Raw genomic sequence first — 20,683 nt, forward strand, 5'->3', positions numbered from 1 at the left:
TGCGATGGGATGGTCCCTGAGATGTTCCTCTACCACCAGGGAGCTGACAGGAGTGAACTAGCTATGTATCTATGTATACATCTATCATGCATTATTTAATTATACAGGAGAAATTAGAGTTTTGACTTTTCATCTCAAACATGGACATCTTGAACACCCAACTTGCACAATTTTCAATATGTCTTTTGTTTTTATAAAGGGTAGACAAACCATACTTCCAAAACTCAGCTTCAGGAATAATGACACAAGTGTGAATCAAAACAATACCATTTTCTTTCAACTGGCGTATTTTTTTTTTTTAAATGATAATCCCCATGCTGGTGGGGCTGTGGGAATGAGAGTATAATTTGGAATAACTTTCTTGTACATTCCTTTTCTCTCCTCCCATCCACCTGTCCCCACCGGAGGCAAAAGCACTTCAAGCCAGCCCTCCCCCCCAAGCATTGTTCCTTTGCACCCCCCCATCTGTCTTCAAGAGAAAGGTAACCCCACGGGTGACCCCACGTGGACAAGGCTGCCTTCCCCAGCATTCCTTACCTGATGGACACACTTCTGCCCGTTCTCCAGTAACAAAGAAGATGTACCTATCACAGAAATAAGTAGTTTTTCCTTTTTACGTATTTTTTTCTTGTGGGGGAGCAACTCCTGCTGCTTTGTGAACTTATTTCCTATCACAGTCTGTGTAGCTGAAATGCCTCCTCCCCCACACCACGCTGGGCACTTCTCAGTCTTTGGGATGCGTGTCTGTAGTGTGTCCCCCAGTGAACCGTGTGTCATTGCCCTGCCATGACCTTGCTTTTCCCTCTGCCTGAAGCTCACTGGTTGGAACAGAGATTGAAAGGCAGAGGGAGGGCGGTGAGGGCCTTGGGAGGCGGGCCGTGTCCGGCTGCTGGGCTGAGAACAGCACAGGGAGGAGATCACTTCCACAGAACTGCCTGGGTTTGAATTCAATCCCGGCCCCACCTCGGGCAAGTTAATCCACTTCTTTGTGCTTCAGTGTCAGTATATGGGCATTGGAGCTCGGAGCGATAGTAACACTGGCCTTGTAGAGCCCGCTGTGTGGCTCCATGGTTTACACACACGAGTGCGCAGAACTCTGCCTGCGACAGGGGGAGCGCTTGTACGTATCCGCTACTCTCACTGCGACTTTGAGAAGTTGGTGAAATGCTCGTCCCCTCGCCTCCTTGCAACGAAGGGCAGTGATGTTTGTGCAGACCTGACCTGAGGACTGGGGCTACAAAGGTGGAGACTTGGCACAATGCTCCTAAAACGTTTTCCCACCTGACCCTAAGTATCAGAGAAACATACCCTGGCCATTAATTATCCCCAGAGCAACTTCAAGAGTGGCCTGATTTTTTATCCCAAAGTTCCCCATCTTCCCTCTTCTCGCACCCTTACCACCTGTTGTAGCTGCTCAGATACGGTCGGCCTCTCCTACGTGGGGATGACGTCTCCACCTGTGTGCGCTCTGCCCTCTGGTCCTGAGAACTCCGTCATTTTCCGTCCCCAGACCGTGCCTTCCATTTCCCCAGCTCAGAGAGGGGGTTGCTAGCTGCTCACACTGCCTTCCTCCCAAGACCGACAACTTCTTACGTGCTCTCCGGTAGTGTTTTGTCGCCCTGAACATCCCTCTTAAAAGATGGGGAGAGCTTCCCCCCAGAAAAGGGGAGCTCACTAAATCATTGCTGCTCAAAGCACTTCGAGCCGCGCAGAAGATGAAGTCAAAGTCAAACCTCCCCAGTCCTCACTCGGAGGGCCCGGAGGGCCAGGGCCACCCGGCCTCTGCCGCTCTCCCCCCTCCTCAGCCCTGAGACCCACTCCTCTTTCTCTCCCCGCTGCACCTGCTTTCGCCACATGTGTGGTGTCCTGCCCCGTAGTCTGGCTGTGCGGGCCCTTGGCATTTCAGCTTACTTGCCATCCATCTAAAGGCTGTTTGCTGACTGTCCCCTGGCATAGCTTCCGTGATCATCGAGGCATGCTGTTGGAACTGTCCGCCTTCCCGGCAAGGGAGAGATTCCTCGGAGTCCCAGCACAGCACGGTGGCTGACATACTGAGGACCTCTGCAGAGACATGAATCTATTTCCACCAAGGCCTGTGCTCTCTCTTCCCTGAATGGCACACTCCCTGTCCCGTCTACTCCTGCTAGACACCCCGCCCGGGAGCTGGCGCTTCATCCCATCAGGAGCTCCCACCACATGCACTCTTTTCACTCTCGGGTTTCTACAAAAACTTTCTGGAAGGATCACATCTCTCACAACTGCCTTCATAAGAACCTTTTTTTTAATTATTATTTAGAAATGCAGTTATATACATAGAACAATTAAAATTAAATTAAACTTTGTACAAATATTAAAATACTATCTTCACACCCACTGCAATGTACAGGATACCAAAAAATATATATATAAAATAAAGCAAACCCAAACTGATTGAGTGACATCCTGCACAGAGTCAATGATGCATGTGTCGTTTGAAACCATTATATAGGAGTACCATTCTGCAAAGGATTCCATAGTGGTGTGATAAGAAGCCAGGGCAGGGTGTGGTGGGCTGCCATGCAACCCGAGTCCATCTCCCCTCCTGCTTGGCAATCTGAGTGCTTGGCCCCTACATGCCCTCCAGTTAGCTCTGCTGCCCGACAGAGGGCTCAACCTGGGAGTTTTCATTCAAAATTCTATTAGGTTTTCAACTGGAGATTAAGAGGAGCTGCTTCCCAGCAAAGCTGAGCCTGCTGCCTTTCCCTGTCCAGGGAACCAGCTACTCTACCACTCGGTCCATGCTTCTGCCAAGCAAAATCTCTTTCAGCCCCTCCCCGGGCACCGGGAGCGACTGGCCCTCTACTGAGAGCCAGGGCCCCAAGCAGCAACCCCCGAGAGAAGCCCCCAGCATCACTGTCCTCAGCAAGCACATCCGGAATTACACTGTAAAGCCTGTGTACCACTTCCCTTCTGGGTCCTTTATTCTCTTTTAAGGAGGAAAGAAAGGCAAGGATGTAGAAGTGTTTGCAGCATATCCCATTTTCTATGTGACGGTGTTCCCTGCAAACGGAAGAGACACTGCTGTGTGGCAAGCAGGTGGTTCGAGAGCTCAGGCAGAACCGGGAGGGGAGGGGCCGAGCGCCTGGGGATCCCTGTGCCAGCACTAAAGAAGCAGGAAAAGTCTACCTTTGTCTGTCTTGCCATCAGGCTTCTCCAAAGAACTTGAAAGCTGGGGGGGGGGGGGAGGGGAGAGGGGGAGGGGGAAGGGATGAATGGGGAAGACAACATGAGCTTAAGTTCTGTTTGCAAATGGAGTGTTAGTAGAATGCACATTGAAATGCCTTGTAAAGCCAAAAGAACTTGCAAAGTGGCTAGGATTCAGCCCATTTCACAGTTCACACAAGTGAAACAGGAACACAGCACACAAAATTCAGAAATAGCAAAACAGAGAGCCTATCTGCTAAACTAAGGCATTGAAAGGGACAGAAATCTTCAGCGATTTTCACCACATACTGGCCCTTGAAAGTCGCTGGCATGTGACTGCAAGTCACCAGAATATAAAACCTGCACTGAGTCAGCTCATGTGTGCAAAAAGACACTTTTAGTCCTTTGGTTCGGGCCATTCTCCTGGACAAGCCCTCTGCTGGACTCCGCTAGAGGTGAGCCTTGGAAAGCCAGGCCCTGGGCGTTTCTCCCACCTGCTCTAGCCTCCTTTGGCAGCCTCCTTTGGCAGCCTCCCGCCTAATGACCTGCTCCCTGCCACGGCCCTTGTCTCCCGCCGGGCTCCACCGCAGGGCAGCTGTGGAGTCCCTAATCCCTTAAAAGGGACAAAGCCCAGAAGCCCTAGAAAGAGCAGCACCTGGCTGATGGCTAAGAAACTGCTCCAGAGAAGTGCGAGGTGAGTGGGAGGCCCAGGGGCTCCCGGGACAGGGACGTGGGAGGGGGGCCTCAGCAAAGCCAATGACGCAGGGGAGGCGAGAGAGGGGGTAAGGGAGTGTGTGTGCACTAAGTTCCCACTTATCCAGACTTTCTTTCCTACCAGGTAGGCAAGTCTGGGCTTGTGATCCCCAGGATGGTGTTAATGGCGGGCGAGGTGGAAGGCTTCAGAAGAAAGGCTTTTCATTTTTTTTTTTCCCAAGGGCTAAGCCGGTCACCTATGTGGCTGAACAAACCCAAAACAAATAGTGCAGTCTCTTAGGGGGGAAAACCCAGAGTAATGGTATAAAAAAAGGGTAAGATTTTCCATTTTAAAAAATATTCTAGGCTGCAAGCCCAACAGTGAGACTTTGGATCCCTCCACCATTTGTCCCTGCTTTCTTTTCTGGAGGAAGACAAGGGCACCCCTCCGTGCATGAAGAGGCAACTCGGGTCCATAGGGACCCCACCCTCCAGATGGGCCCAGTGCTAGCGACTGCTGGAGGCACGGCTCCGGCAACGGCCTCTTCGGAGGCCAAGGCCAGGCCCCCCGGTCGTCTGCAGGTCCCTCGGAGGCTTGCGTTCCAGCATCTCCGCCAACCTGCTCCATATGGAACCAGCCGGCTCCTGGAGGGAGGAAGGGGGTTGCCCGCAGGCCCAGCAGGCACTGCCCTTACCCTGAGCGAAGGAACCCTACAGTGGTGCCAGGAGGCTGGGAAGGAGCGGGCGGTAAAGTGCGTGAGAGAGTAACGCAGGAGGCCGAGAGGAGGCCATTCCCCTAACCTGGTGGCCGCCCACGCCTGGAGCTACCCTGTTAGGTCAGGTACTGAAAATAAACTGGGTTCTTTATTGTTCTCACCACCCCAAACGGAGCGGCCTGGGGAGGAGCAGAGGTGCCGGCGGGGTCAGCGACAAGTCTCCCAGCCCCAGTGCTTCAAAAACAAAACAGAAATAAGCATTCCTCAATGCCACATCTTTTGACGATGGCAGTAGCCTGGCTGAGCCCTGCCACCCCAGCCTTGGTCAGCACCCACAGGTGGCAGAGTGAGAGCCCCCCAAAGAGCAGCGGGGAGCGCAGAGCCCACCCCCTTCGACGGCAGGGCTCCAGGGCCAGGCTGCTTGGCGAGCTTTCACCCACCGCAGACCAGCGAGGTGGGGTGTCGAGGGCTGTCAGCCCCTCACCCAGGTGCCAGGGGGGAGCAGGGAGTCCTGTGTCCGCTGTGACATGTGGAAGGGTGGCAGGGGAAACACGAGGAGGAAAAGCAGCGGTGCGCGAGCAGCAGCACGCTTCCGGGCGCAATTACTAAGGCACGTGACTGTGGTGACGAGGACCCTCAGGACCGGGGCTGGAGCCGCCTGCAGCTGCCTGGGGACTCGGTCTGTGCCTCTCAGGCTCCCTTGCGTCACCACGAACCCAGAACGGGGCAACCTGCCCCGAATGCCAGCGGCCACTTGGGCATTCCGCGGCACCTCAGCAACTCTCCCGTTCCAGCGGTGATTCACCTTGGGCCCTGTGGGCAGCAAGCAAGCGGAGGTTGCCAAGGATCCAACCCAGGAGGCAGCAGGCCACCTCCCCTCACGCTCCAGTGAAACAGAGAAAACCACGGCCGGGAAGGCCAGTGCTGAATGTGGAAGTGAGGACTCGCATTTCAGGAAGACAACCGTCATCAGCCACCTTCCTTCCCTCCCTCAGGATCTTCTCCGTGCTTCTTGGGAACTCAACAGGGCCAGGAGCCAGCACCTCGGAGCCGGACAGCTGGGTGCTGGCATAGCTTTGGCATGGCTTTCCCCACATCCTCCATCCTCAGCCAAAGAAACGTGCCACCGGTGTCAACTAAGGGCAGGCCCAGGGACCCACATTCTTGCCCTAAGTAGAGCCACCCTTGGATCTGCCCCTGCTAAGGGCAGCGGTGCCAGCCCTCCGAGGTAAGAGGCCAGCCCCAGCCCCAGTCCCAGCCCCCTGTGTGGCAGAGGCCGTGGGGCAGCCACTAAGGCTTGCAGGACAGCCACGAGCCCGCCTGACAGGGGAACTGGAGGGGCTGGGGGGAAGGCACAAGTAAACACAGCGGCTCTCGGGCCCGCGCAGGCTGGTGGGGTCTGCCGCCAGAGAGCTGGCTGGGGGGGGACCCAGAGGGCCCTGGGAAAGGAAGAGCTCAGTCCAACACATTCAAATATGTCCCCGACACAGATGGGAAGGCCAGGCTAGGCAAAAGGCCAGTTCCTCCAGCTGTCCAGCAGGCAGATGGCGAGACTCTTCCTCGAGTTTCCAGCAAGGCGGGCCTGGAGGCCCTCAGACATACAGAGATACACAGATACACAGGTGGCAGCTCAGGTATCCGGGTAGGGTGGCTGGAGTACAGGGCGCTCAAAACCCCAGGAGAGGGCAGAAGGACAAGAGGACCGTTGCAGAGAGGAGAGGCCCGTGACAGCGCTCATGCTTCTTTCAACAGTGGGATATCTGCAGGAAGAGAAGACAGGAAAGCACAGTGGTTACCCTGCTGGGGGGGGGGGGGCCCTCTCTCTGCAGCACACCTGATCCCACTTCAGGGTCCCCGTGCAGGCCCTGGTCTGAAGAAATAAAATGCCTCACTCAGGGGCACCTGGGTGGCTCACTCGGTTAAGCGTCCAACTCTTGATTTCAGCTCAGGTCATGATCTCAGGGTCATGAGATCGAGCCCCACATGGGATTCCACGCTCTACAGGGAGTCTGCTTCTTCCCCCCCTCTCCCTTTTCCTCTGCCCCTCCCCCCACTCACGTTCTCTCTAAAATCAATAAATTAATTTAAAAAAATTAGACTTCTAATGAGTCTAAACCCCTCAGCCCTTTCTTCAGGCCTTCCTTGTTCATCTCTCCCCCTATCTCTGTGATAAAATCTGAATGTTCAGTCTAGTATTCGAATCCCCTCTGGTCCCACTACCTTGGACCTCCTCTCTGCCTTGACTCTGCTGGTCTAGTTGCTTCTCTTTCTATCCTTAATCTCACGTTATAAGGCTGTGGAGCCCTGCTTAGGTCCCACCTCCTCCTTACGGCCATCCACCAGCTGTGTGATACTGAGTAACTCACTTCTCCTCTCTGGGTCTTGGTCTCCTTTTATGTACACTGATGCCTCGAGGTCCTGACTTCCTACCGGGCCATCAGGTGCAGACGGCTCAGTCAGACTGCAACGAGCTGGAGAAACTGTATCTTTTCTGGGGCCCTCACTCTGACATGGACCCTACAACTCCTGGTTCCATTATTTCTCAAATATAGGCCTGATCTTCCCAAACGACTGACCATCCATGCAGGCAGATAGCAGCTTTCAAATTACTTTCTATCCCCCCAGAAACCTAACTAGCACCAGGCGCAAGACAGGTTCTCAAAAATGCTTGTTCAATAAACAGAACAAAGCAAGGTAGCAAGAAGAAGAAGGGAAAAGAGCAGGCACCATCAAGGCTCCTGAGGAAAGTAAGGGCCGAGAGGTGCACTTGGGTCAGGTGTCAGTAAGTGCAGACACATAATACGTATAGCTGGCTATCCACGGGGTCACTGGCTTCCACCTTTAGATCTGGGTCAACTGTGTAGCGACCCCTTCCTAGCTCTCTATCCCACCAAAAGAAGGCATGCTGTTGGTTTCAGGAAACTCCTAAATGTGATCTGCATTCAAGAATTTCCAACTTCTTTGCTTTCAGATACTCTAAGCCTCAGACATTAACTGGGTCCAGGACTCCCAAGGGCACACACTGATTCCATGCTGGCTTTCCGAGGAGCTTGGTTAGTGCAGAAGCCTCCCTGTCCAAAGGGAAACAGCTAGGTTTAGGCTGCATCCTGAACCACACTGGGGTTTCATGTAAAGATACTGTTTAAAGTGACTGGGTCAATCCCGATATTCAACTCTCCAGGCTCCAGAAAAGGCAGACAGGTCAGGAAGTGGCCATTTCCTTCTACGGCTGGCTTGCCACAGAGAACCCGAAGTCACCTGCGAGGCAGCATGGCACTGTGGGTTATAAACAGGCTTCAGAGCCAGATCCATCCGGCTTCAAATCCCAGCTCAGCCCCTTACCAATGGGCAAGTGACATACGTTCTGGCCTCAGTTTCCTCACCTGTAAAGTAGGAATGGTAATAACACCTACTTCTCAGGATCACTGTGAGGTTTAACCGAGATAATGCAAGAGAACCGACTACACAGGAGTGTCATACTCCTGTTTCAAATGAAACTGCTGAATGCCCTGGAAGAGAGACCAGCTCGTTTTCTCTGTAATGTGACCCCATACCTCCTTGTCACTCTTATCCTTTCAGGAACATAAAAATTATAACAGGAGAACAGACCCCGCTCCCACCTCCAACAAGCGGTCCTCCCTTTGATTTAGCACAGCCCTGTGGCCACAAATAGTTTTGGAAACTCCAAACTATCAAGATTCACAGACAACAGTCAAAAGTCTCCTATACAGAGCCCAAAGCACCTCCCAGGAGCTGACGGTGAGACCTTACTTTGTAGGCTAATCCCCCAGGTATTATCTTCCTTTGCCCCCCAATACCCAATTATTAGAGAGGCTCTCAGTCCTTCCTCACTCCCCGCAAGGCCGCCAAGAGGCTCATAATTCATGCTCAGTGCAGACCACCTACCATCTGTGTAGTCCTCCGATGCGAGGGATAAAAGGCTTTGTATGTCACTGTTCTCCGAATCTGGGGCTTCTTTGTATGCCACTTGGCTGTTCCCTGAGCCGGCCACCCAGGAAGAGGTGGTTGCCTGATGCACCATCACTGTTTCTGAGCTCTGAGGGCCCCAGGCTTCACATAGTCCAGACTGGCCTGGGGCCTCCTCCTCTCCACCTGCAGAGGAACAGGCCCCCTGGTCCTGCAACTGCTGCTCCCTTGGCCCGTTCCTCCCACTGGGCCCAGACCCTTCTGACAGCACGATCTGCACCCTGGGGTCAGCAGGTGGCACACAGTGACCAGAACTGCCATACACAGCTTCCTCATAGGACGGGAGTGCAACCTGGACTCCATCCACCATGATGGACACCTGGTCGCCAGATATCCCCTGGTCGCGCCTGCAGCCAAAGGAGGAAAAGACAGAGGAAGAATTAAAATACACATACAAATACCGTAACACCAACAATACCGACCATTTTTGAGCACTTACAATGTGCCAGGCACAGCACTAAGCGCTTTATTCCACTGAACCCTCACCTGAGCCCTATCGGGTACAGATTCACCAAGAGTGCAGATGAGGCTCAGAGAAGTCAAGTAACCTGCCCAGTCACACAGCTGGTCAGGGAGGGAGCTGGGATGTGAATCCAGTTCCGTCTGCTTCCAGAGACTCTGTTCTTACCCTCTGGGTACACAGGCACCCAGCCCTCTCTCGTCCTGTGCAAAACCTAGGAACCTAGAGACCTAAAAATAATGCCATCGTTCAGCGCAGGTAGGAAGTAAGAGCATAATGCTTGCATATGTCTGTGAACATACTGTCTGAATACTTTAGTGGATACACTCTATGGTATGTGAATTAAATCTCCATAAAGCGGTTTTAAAAAAAAGGAGGGAGAAGCAGCACTGTGGTCTTGAAATGAGACACTGGAATTGAAATCTAAGGAATTTTGTTTTGACTTAAATTTTTTTTAACTTAAAAAATTATACGTAAATTATAACACAACAACACACAAAAATAGAAAAATGTACAGCTTGTTTTATCCCAAAGGTAACTGGGGTATAACACCTACTGAGGTCAAGACAGAGAATGCTGCCGGCATCCCCAGACACCCTTGTTCCTGTCGCTATGATCTCCTACCTCCTCATAGCCAAAGTAACCACTATCCTAACTTTCATGAAAATCATTCCTGGGGCACCTGGGTGGCTCAGTCGTTACGCGTCTGCCTTCGGCTCAGGGTCCTGGTATCGAGCCCCACATCGGGCTCCCCGTTCGGCGGGAAGCCTGCTTCTCCCTCTGCCACTCCCCCTGCTTGTGTTCCCACTCTCGCTGTCTCTCTTTCTGTCAAATAAATAAAATCTTTAAAAAAAAAAGTAAGAAAGAAAAGAAAATCATTCCTTTGCTTTCTATTTCAATAGTTTTACTGCCTAAACATGAACCCTTCAACACCACAATTGAGTTTTGCATATTTTTGATCTTGATACGAATGGGATATACAATGAATGTATGCATGTGTGTGTATGTGTACATGTATCTGGCTTCTTTTATTCAACTTTATGCGTGTGAGATTTATTCATGCAAGCACCTTTTTTGAGATCACTTTTTGATACACACACACACACACATTTTTCCTGAATCATTTTGAAAGCAAGTTATCTTTTTGCTACATAAAACATTATTTGGCACAGTCCTCCCAAGAACCTCCCCTCCTATATAACTGCAACATCATTACATCCCTGAAATTGAACCATGGTGTAAGACAGTAATACAAATTTTCCCAACTACCCCAAAAGAGATCTGTTTCAGCTGTTGTCTTGTCTGTTTCCCTTGAGGATCCAATTATGGATCATGCGTTGCAGTTAATCCTAGTTCATCTCCTTTCCCCTAGGACAGTCCACTACAGAGTTTCCTTTACGACACTGACATTTTTCGTAGAGTCCAGGCTGGTCGTCTCCTAGAACGTCCCACAATCTGGACTGAATTGTTTCCTTGGGATTAAGATCCCAAGTCAGTGTTTGCCCGGAACACTTTGTCATCTGTGCTGTGTGTCCTCCTCGGTGCATCACATGAGACACAGAACGCCGAGGACTGGACTGCTGTCACTAGCTCTCAAGTTCCTCACCTGTAGCTGCAGATAAAATCTGTGCCGCCCAATTCAAATGGCACAGACAATGAGGATGACAGAAGTGGTACTCAGAAATGCATGGAGAGGGCGCCTGGCTGGCTCAGATGGTTAAGCGTCTGCTTTCGGCTCAGGTCATGATCCCAGGGTCCTAGAATCGAGCCCCACATCGGGCTCCTTGCTCAGTGGGGAGCCTGCCTCTCCCTCTGCCTCTGCCTCTCTCTCTCTGTCTCTCATGAATAAATAAAATCTTTAAAAAAAAAAAAAAAAGAAATGCATGGAGGTTTCTGGAAGGAAGGGAAACTGACAGCAAGGGAGCATAGAAAGCAGTGTGCATTCTGGTATGTGTTTAACTTGTTATTCAAAACGCTTTTTGTTTGTTTAAAACGTAGTATGTGCACACAGTACAAAATTAAAACAGAGCCCATATTAAAAACCAAATCGTTCTTCCACTCAAATCAGGAAAAATCAGCCCATCACTTTTAACACACTTACCAGATAACTATAAGAGAAAAATACTCCCTAATTTGGATGAAATGACAAGTAGATCAGCTTGACTTTATGTGGAAATAGCCAATTCTTTAAGTAAACAGTCCCCTCCAGATCCTCTTTATTCTACTAATTGTTTAACAACCTTCAAAAAAAATAGCTGCAACCTGCTCCCCAAACAAAAAATAAAAAGGAGACAGAAAAATCACACCTAGTACATCAGGATTCAACTTAGCCTGGGCGTTGTCTGTAAATTCCGGACCAGGAAGCATTTTATTTAACACAGTTTTGTTTGTTCCCCCGCGCCTGTGGATGGCAACAGTGACTGATGAAGGGCTGTGAGTGCACACAAACCATTCTCAGGAGAAAGAGGGGCCGCTGGGCCAAGCGAAGCAACCACAGAGGCAGGACAGCCCTGGAGTGGAGTCCCTCCTAAGGGATACACGCAGGGCCAGCCCCCAACCATCTGCTCTCCCCCACCCCCCACCCATCTACCCAGTCTGAGATGACTTGTGGCTAACGCATTCAACTGGAAGAAGGAAAGTGACAAAGGCAGGCAAAACCCCTACTTCCTCTGTTTCAAGTGCGGTATAGAGCAGTGGCTGCCAATCCTAGCCCCACGTTAGGACACTGGGGAAGTTTTTTAAAAAACACTAATGCCAGGCTCGCACTCCAAAACAAATTAATCAGAATGTCTGGGGATAGAGGCCCAGGTTTTGGTGTTTGTGTTTAACTCCCAGCAGATGCCTCTTTATGCAGCAGGACTGGGAACTAGAGGGACAGGGCAGTGGCTCGCAAACATGAGCCTGCATCAGAGTCACCTGGAGGACTTAAGAAACTAAGTCACTAGGCCTCAGCCGCAGAGTTTCTCATTCAGTTGGTCTGGGGTGGGGCCTGAAAATTCTCATTCCTAACAAGCCCCCAGGTGATGCTGATGTCGTTGGAACCACACTTTGAGAACCACCGATGTAGGGCAAATGACATGGCTTGGGGGTTGGACATATTTAGGTTTAAATCTCCAGGCGGTCATCATCTAGAGGGATGACCTTGACTTAACCTCTCTGAGCCTCAGCTTCCTTATCTGCAATGCTCCCGTGAGGATTAAGCTAATGTGTGCAAAGTGATAAGCACAGGGCCAGGCATATCCAGGAGTGAACGCACAGGAAGCCCCCCGCCCCCGCCTGTTTCCCCTGGGCACACACAGCAGAAGAGGCTGCCGGGCTCACCAGCAACCCCTGTGCCGTCAGAGGCCAGCCCCCACAGCGCCCCCGCCGCCCCCCCCGACAGGCTCACCTGCTGTGATGGAACGACTTCAGCTTGGGCTGCAGCAACACAAACAGCACCACAAGGAGGAGAATGAGTGCCACGGAGCTGGCAGTGGAAGCCACTATGGACAGCGTGGGGACCCCGAGGGACGTGTGGGCATCTTTGTCTACAGAAATAAACCATTGTCAGAAGTGTGTCATACCCAGACCCGGAACACGTGAACCCCACGGCTGATCTTGTCCAAGGTTCCTTGCCCAGTGCCACGGCTGGGGCCACTTTAGAAGTCGACGTGTGGAGCAGTGTTTACATACAAGGGAAGGGGCCGTTTCCCTACCCTGTTCCAAAACCTAAAATTCACTTCAGCCCTGTGAGGGCCATCTCATTTCTAACCTCACCAACCCCTAGACATCTGACCTGTATGAACCCCTTCTGATGCTGCCCTCAGTAGCAGGCTGGTGGACATCGGCCACTTCCATGGCCACGGCATTCCACCATCCAAGGTCCCGCCCATGTTTCCCCCACGTGGCAGGGAAACTGGTAAGAACCAGGCTGTAATAACCCCTTGTTCTAAGATCCTGTAACTTCAGTTGTAAATCTCAGGCCGGTCCCCAGCCTTCCCTGGGTTGTCATGGTCTTGGAGCCCGAGTGTGAAGCACAAAGATGGCTGTATGACAGACGCTTTCCTGCAGGCAGCTGGATTTTCCTGTCATGCACAACAGGAGGAGGCAGGAGGGGGTGAGGGTGAGGTCTTCTGTCCAGCTGGACTGCAGCTCTATAACAAAATCGTCCATTTCCATTCAAAGAAAAATAATATAAAAGAGATACTCCAGAAGGTATTAGCAGAACATGGTCAAAGGTCACCAGCACTTGGCTGGGCAAACAGGAGATGCTGAGCATCAAAGGGACTTTACATAGCAGAACAGATGCCTCAGTAAAGCTACCGAGCCCCTTGGTGGCCCAGCTGAATTGCAGTGGGACACGCACCAGCAACCCCAGATGTCTTGCACAAAGACCTGAAATCCCAAAGGAAGGGAGGCCACAGGGCATCAAAGGAACTATCCTGCCCCACGGCACAGGTGCTCTGGAGGAAGTGGGCACCACTGCCCGTGGTGAAAGGAAGCAGAACCCCAGCAGCACCCCCTTTCCCATCTGTCAGACTGACCCTCGTTGAGACGACAGCTGATCTCCATGGCTGGCTTCCACTCTCCATTCTTACAGGTCAGGTACTTGTAATCGCCCTTCAACATGTAGCCTTCGGCACACAGGTACTCAATGACGCTGCCCGCGTTCAGGGGGTCTCTGCAAGGCCGGGGGTGGCAGATGTAGCCGCCATTCTCTGGCTCCGGGGGCAGGGAGCACACTGCAAAGACAGACAGTTAACAGTGCTACAGTGCTGGGGTTTTCCAGTGGGAATCCTGTCCGTGACGCTGAGCAGGATAGTTCTGCAGGCCTCAAGGGGCAACACAGGAGGAAGCAAGAGTCATTCCCTTGGAAAGGCTGTTGGCCAAACTCTGGAAATTCAGGTTGCCAATGACAGAGGGAAGCACGCTAGCCACAGGGAAAGTCTGGCTGCTTGCAACACTGCCCCTCTCCCTTGGCATGTGCCTTGAGAGGACTGAATCCATAAGGGAGTGACAGACTCTGACAAAGTTGTGAACTCACAGAGATCTAGCACATAATACGGTTTTGATAAAACCTACTGAGACACACAATGAATCAGAGTGAAAGGTGGTAAAAATACTGTCAGCCTGGGCAGGAGACACATTAGCCCTGTTTCCAACATCAATACCAGCAAGGACTCCACTGTGTGATGAAAATGTGCCTTCATGGCCCGGCAGGGGATTTCTGATGGATTCCCAGGCCCCCTCTCCAGCCCCTACCTCCTGAGTGGAGTGGTCATTGCCAGCGCTTGTCTCTATCCCATAGGAAAGCCTGCATTTTTTGTTCAGGTAGGACTGTTTAGCTTTAAAAGCACCTTCACCTCCTATCTTATTTATGCTGACAGCTCCAGGAGATAGGTATTATGACTCCCCTTTGTCAATGAGGACACTGGCCCACAGAAGTTCAATGACTTGTAGCCATGCGTAAGGAAGCGTAAAGGGCAGACCTCCCTGGTCGACTCTTCTGATTCTAAGACCTGTGCTCTTTCCACCTGCAGACACTGCTTCTACCCCATGAGCTGAGCAGGCCTTTAAGAAGTGTGAATGTCAAGGTTACCTCCCTTTCAAACAGGTCAGTCAGGGGGATGGCAAACGAAGCCCAACTGTGATGGGAACCCTGGTATTGATAAGTTGTAGTAATAAATCACATGAGCGGCAAGGTCTGAGCAGCTCGAGGAGAAGGGGGACTCTGACGCCATGGCCTGCCCTTCCACTCCTGGACAGACGCTGCAGAATGGATTGTGGGGTGTGTCTAGCCGTAAGAGGAGGGACATAGCAGGGGCACGAAAGGAAGTGCTGTTTGGAAGGCTGGGCTGGGGGAGAAGACACGCTGGCAGGATGGCCAGGTACCATGAACTTCAACTTTCCAAAAGCCATACTAATACAAGAAAGATAAAAGTCTCCAAAGGACATCTGATTTTGCTGACAGATACCCTGCCCCCTATCCTGACTATCACAAGAACATCAGTATGAAAATAAGAACCGTTGCGGGTTTTTTTTTTTTTTCCACTTCTTCTAATAGACCTGGAGTTTGACTGTGCCCTCTCCTGTTCACTGGCCTGCCCACCACTCCCTCGCACACAGATGCCCTTACAGTCTCTCACCAAATACCATTTCCCTTCAACCTGCAAAGTGCTAGTAAGCAAGCTGCCAGCTAGCCAGGTGGCGGGGGAGGGGAGGGGGTCACGTCAAAAAAGAGATGACGGCTCCCTGCCTACAAGCTGCTTATTGCTGAGGTGGGGAGAAAAGACTCAATTGTAAAGATTTATTAGAAGATAATGCCAGGGTGGGTGCCCTAGGGATCCACAGGGGAGGTCTGGGCAACTTCTCTGAGACTAATAGATGAGCCCAAATAAGCCCCCCAGTCCCTCTAGGGACATGCCTTCTCCAGATTCTTCCCACGCCACCCATCTCCCCCAAAGTCTTGAACAGGAGGGGACAGACCCACCACACTCCTTTCTGGTGCCTCCTGCAACTTTGGCCAACTAGTTCAAAGAGTTGGCCAGCTGGATTTCCAAAGAAACCTCTACAAACGGCTTTGCTCTTTACGCTTTCCTTCTTTTGTTCAGGGCAACAAGCCTGCCACAGATCCCCCAGCTCTCCTAGGACTGTGTCTAATTGGGGCATTTCCGAGGCATAATGCTGAGCACTCCAGAGCAGCTCCAAAAAGCAGGCAGGACCCACTCACAGGTCCAGTGTGCTGGGAAAGATGGTCTCAGAGGAAGAGCTGCTGATTCTAAAGCCACTCCCGCTTTGCTGGTATCCCTGCCCATAAAGCCCACATCTGCATGGAATCTATGAGAGGAACCCTGGAGATCACCCAGCATTCATTCGATCAGTGAAAAAGAGTGAGGTCTACAAAGAAGTGACTTGGCAATTTCATTTCATTTCAACTATTATTTATTATTATGTAGGAGTCATTGTGCTCTGCTCTGAAAAAGGATAAAAAAGATAAGCACTTCAGGTACTTGGAGCTAAAGAAGGCTATGACAAGTATACACATATATTTTAAAAGTTGTTTTCTTTATGGCTTCTGGGTTTTGTGTCTTAAGGACATTTCTCTGGGGTTATAAACGTACCCTCTGAAGTTATAAACGTACTCCCCAATGTTTTCTAGAGTGGATCTTTGTTATGTAAATAATACTTTTACTGAAAAAAAATCATAGGACATACATACACATGATATAAAACTCAAAAAGAAGGGTGTACAGTGAAAAGTAAACCCTCTCCTGTTCCTGAGTCACTCAGTTCCTCTCTTCAAAGGCACTGCACCCATTTCTTTAATATTCTTCCAAAGATACTCCGCACATAGACATTCTAATACACCTCAAAGAACGTGATTAGTGCCACAAGACAGGGAGCACAAAGCAGGAGAGACCACATCTTGTGTGGGAGAGACTAGGCAAGGTTCATGAGGGGGCAGCATTTCAAGTGGGGGCTTTATCTCATCAGAAGACGGTTTAAGCAAATGCAGAGGTAGGAAAGTGTAAGTAAAGCCTAGAAAATATCAAGCAGCCCCAGCTAGCTGGGTTGCATAATACAATAAGGAAAATTCAGAAAAAAGTGCCGAGCAATGAAACCATCTTGCAGAGGGCCTTGACTGCAACAGAAGGTGTTTGTACTATGTTCAAAGGACAAGGGGAGCATTTGAGGGTTCTCAAGAAGGGCAGAATTACAAGAGGAGCTGAATCTGATCAAAGATGGACAGAGTTGGAGGGAGCCTTAGAGTATGTCAACAGCACAGCAATGTTAGCCTGGTAAGATAAGTGCACACGGGTTATTTTATGTTACCTATGACGGTCAGACAAAGGAGACAAGCTAAATACATCGGGCTCAGCGTTGCAAAGAGGCTGCCCCAGGTCCAAGAAAGTAAGGAGGCTGTAGAAGTAAAAACAAAAAGGGGGGTGGGTGGGTAGAGGCAAGGTCATTTTAAGACACCAGGAACACAAGAAAAAAATATGGCCCTGTTGCCCAAACAGCAGAGTGGGAGAGTCATGGCAAAGAGCAGGTGTTTGAGAGGACCCTCTCAGTGATGCCTGGGTTAACAAGAAAGGGAAGAACATCAGGAAGAGCAAATAATCATCCAGAGGCTTCTGGAAGCCACCCTTCTGGGCGGGAGGCTGACTTAATCTGTGCATTGGGCTCTCTCTCTGACAACCCTAGGTCCGCGAGTTTCGAGCTCTGTTCTCAACCTCAAGAAGACAATGAACTCATCTGATTTGGCAAAGCTGCATAATTTTAAAAAAAGAGGGAGAAAGCCAGAAGATAGAAATTATACAGGGAAAAAATCAATCAATTCTCCTTAGCTTCCTTCTCTGCTTTCCATTATCTCCTACAGCCCCTTAGGTCTCCACTGCACGCAGGAAGCAGCGAGGCAATTCTTCAGGGGCCGCAGAGTGCCTGGCGCACAGCAGTCATTCAGCGAAAGGCTGATGGGGTAGAAGATGGGGTAGAAGATGCAAAATAAGCTGGCTGATCCTTCCACCTCCAAGTCACTGCAGCCTAAAACCCTCAGTAGAAAACAAGAACCCTCGATCAGCCCTTCTAAATGGGTTTTGCTTTTGTTGTTTTGGGGACCAGCCTTTTAGGAGAAAGAGGCAATAAACAAAACAAACTTTGTAAGATTCTGTAACAAGCAAATCAAAGGGAGCTCCAGGAAGGGGCCCAGGATCAAACTGTTCAATTTAAAAAACTGAAGAAGCACTTGAGCCCCTCCAGAATCAGGTGTGGGGAGTAGGGAGTACTAAGGCCAGCTTGAGGAGGGGAAAGAGACATTTAAATACCTGGTGCATTTTTTTTTTTAAGATTTTATTTATTTATTTATTTATTTTAAGATTTTATTTATTTGACAAAGAGAGACACAGCAAGAGAGAGAACACAAGCAGGGGGAGTGGGAGAGCGAGAAGCAGGCTTCCCGTCGAGCAGGGAGCCCGATGTGGGGCTCGATCCCAGGACCCTGGGACCATGACCTGAGCCGAAGGTAGACGCTTAATGACTGAGCCACCCAGGCGCCCCTACCTGGTGCATTTTAAAAAGACTCAACAAAAGAGGTTTCTGGCTGACGTTGGTTATCAAGAAAACCATACTCCCAAACAGGGACTAAGGGCTTAAGAAACTGTCGGTGTTCACTCCCGGGTTTGAAATAATGCTTTAGACTAAATGAGAGGAGTAACATTTAGAACACAACTGAGCACAGAGAAGTAGGTGCTTAATCAAGGCATCCAAAGAAAGGATGGCCAGAGAAAAGCTTTCCTGGGAATTCAGGGGAGAAGAAAAAGCCCCCCCTCCCCAAACCCAGCCCACAAACGCAGCAGTTGCAATCATCAGGGACACCACTGGAGGTGGTACTGTAAATGTCCCTATTTGGTTGTAATTCCATCAAAGGATCAGAGCTCGCCTCTCCCCACAAGCCACCCTAGGAGGGCCATAAATGTCCATGTGACAGGACCAGGCCCACAAAAAGCTTAACAATTTAGAGAGGACAGACTCACATGCATCCAACTCTAATGTAAATCAAAGAAGGAGGTGTTAAAAGGTTAGCTTTTCTATTAGCCTGGGCTGTCCTTGTCAGAGACCTCTTACTCATCTGAACACTGGTGGCAACCGGTGGAAGGTGAGACCCCCGGGCAAAGAAGAGAAACAGGATCAAAAAAATAAGGAGGGGAGGAAGGAACAGATGGACATCACATATCTAGCACAGCACTGTCCAACAGAAATATAATGTAGCCACACAGGTAATTTTAAATTTTTTAGTAGCCACACTGAAAAAGTAAAAGGAAACACATGAAATTAATTTTAATAATCTATTTAACCTACTATATGTAAAATACATTAGTGACTACATCTCAACATGTAATCGATACACAAATTTATTAATGAGATATTTGTTTTTTTTCTTTTCATTAGTAAGTCTACACTTAACAGCACATCTCAAGTCAGACTAGCCACACTTCAAGCTCTCAGTAGCCATATGGGCTTGGAGCCACTGTCCTGGACAGCACAGATCGTGGGGAAGAGTCCGTGTCTGAGAGCCAGAGGAAGCCTCTGGGGACCGGAAAGCAGTGGAGAGGGTTCAGAGCCACGGCCCAGGGCAGGAGATAAGAGGTGAAGCAGCAGATGTGGACAAAGGTAGCCCTGGGCACTGAGGAGCCCTACAGGTTGCTTTAAAAGGCACTGTTGCCATGCTTTCTTTCAAAATTCCTTCTTTTTTTTATTTTTAAAGATTTTATTTATTTATTTGACAGAGAGAGAGAACACAAGTAGGCAGAGTGGCAGGCAGAGGGAGAGGGAGAAGCAGGGAACCCGATATGGGGCTCGATCCCAGGACCCTGAGCCGAAGGCAGCTGCTTAACCGACTGAGCCACCCAGGCATCCCTCAAAATTTTGATATGTGAAGGTCCAATTCTACTTCTAGCCCTCAAGGGTTAGGAGCAGAGCCAGAGAAAAAGCAAGGTAAAAACAGACAAAAAGGGTATTCAAATGTACAGTTTGGTGTTTTGGTTTGGGTTTTTTTTTTCTTTACATAAAACAAGGAAAGTAATAATTACTGCAAATAGATAGCATATTACATGTGCCATGCACTCTTGTGAGCTCTTAACATGAAGCAGGTACTATATTTTCTCCTAAGAACAATGAGGCTCAGCTGAGTTGAGAAATTTGCCGCAAATCACACATTTGTAAATGACGATGCTGGATTCAACAGGCACTCTGGCTCCCAGGCTCCATTCTGTGGCTCATCCTCCGATACACTAGGCCTGGAGCTTTTGGAACATCTAGCTGCTCTGTATGTGAAAGGACAAGGCCTACTACAGCGTGAAAAGGCTAGCTCAAATAGGAGGTGATTCTCTCATGAAAACCTGCCAAGAAAGTTGGGAGTGGACATTCCAGACAAATGTAAAGAGGCAGGGGTGGGGGGGGGTGGTAGTGATCACATCTGACTATAGTCAAAAGAATTCTTCTGAGGCCGCCTTTAAAAATCTCAGTATTAACATTTATTGACCATCTACTAAATGCCAAGCACCAGTCCAAGCACTTTACATGTGTAACTCATTCAAGTTTCACAAAGACCCTGTAAGAAACGTATTATTACAACATTATACAGATGGGCAAATTGAGTGAAGAGAAGTTAACAAACTTCCTCAAGGGCACCAAGCAGGAAAGGGGCAGAGTTAGGATTTGAACCCAGGAAGGCTGACTTCCCTCTCCATGACACCAGGCAGTAACAGAGGGTCTCCGAGCCCACTTTCTCCTCCCATACCCACACCCTGGAAAGGGAGCCCAGTAACAAAGAGTCTGGGTACTGCCTGTGGACAGTGGTCTCTCTGACACGAACCAGGTTACCTCTGACGTTTCTTCTGACATTTGTAAATTTGTCTTAAGTTGCTTGAGTGGCTGGCCTCACCACCTACTCAAGGTTCCTTCATCAAAGTTCTACAGCCATGGTGGTTTTAAATAGAGGATAAGGTGTGAGGCACTTGAGGAGAAGCAGGCTGTGCAGAAAATCCCGCATCCCTCTGGGCAGATTCCTGCCTCAGCTGTGTAGTAGGAACAGGGAAACAGCAAGAGGAGTTCACTTACTCAAGGATACACAAGGGCTGCTTCTGTCCCTGGCTTTCCCTGGCTT

At 50.0% G+C, this 20,683-nt stretch overlaps 1 protein-coding gene across 2 annotated transcripts in view; it reads right to left on the reverse strand.

The window, feature by feature from the left end:
* Positions 1–2,289: 2,289 nt before the first annotated feature.
* Positions 2,290–20,683, reverse strand: part of SUSD6 (sushi domain containing 6) — a 92,201-nt gene continuing 73,807 nt past the window's right edge. The window contains exons 3-6 of one of the 2 annotated variants that reach the window (XM_021679745.2): positions 13,563–13,760; positions 12,428–12,566; positions 8,499–8,926; positions 2,290–6,352 (exon numbers count right to left, since the gene is read on the reverse strand). In XM_021679745.2, coding sequence (XP_021535420.1) covers positions 6,327–6,352; positions 8,499–8,926; positions 12,428–12,566; positions 13,563–13,760 — 791 coding nt within the window. In that variant the 3' untranslated portion in view covers positions 2,290–6,326. The remainder of the gene's footprint in view (positions 6,353–8,498; positions 8,927–12,427; positions 12,567–13,562; positions 13,761–20,683) is intronic. The other variant, XM_021679746.2, reaches the window with a different exon arrangement.

Source organism: Neomonachus schauinslandi, chromosome 9 (genome assembly GCF_002201575.2).
Source record: "Neomonachus schauinslandi chromosome 9, ASM220157v2, whole genome shotgun sequence".
NCBI classification, from domain to species: Eukaryota; Metazoa; Chordata; class Mammalia; order Carnivora; family Phocidae; genus Neomonachus; species Neomonachus schauinslandi.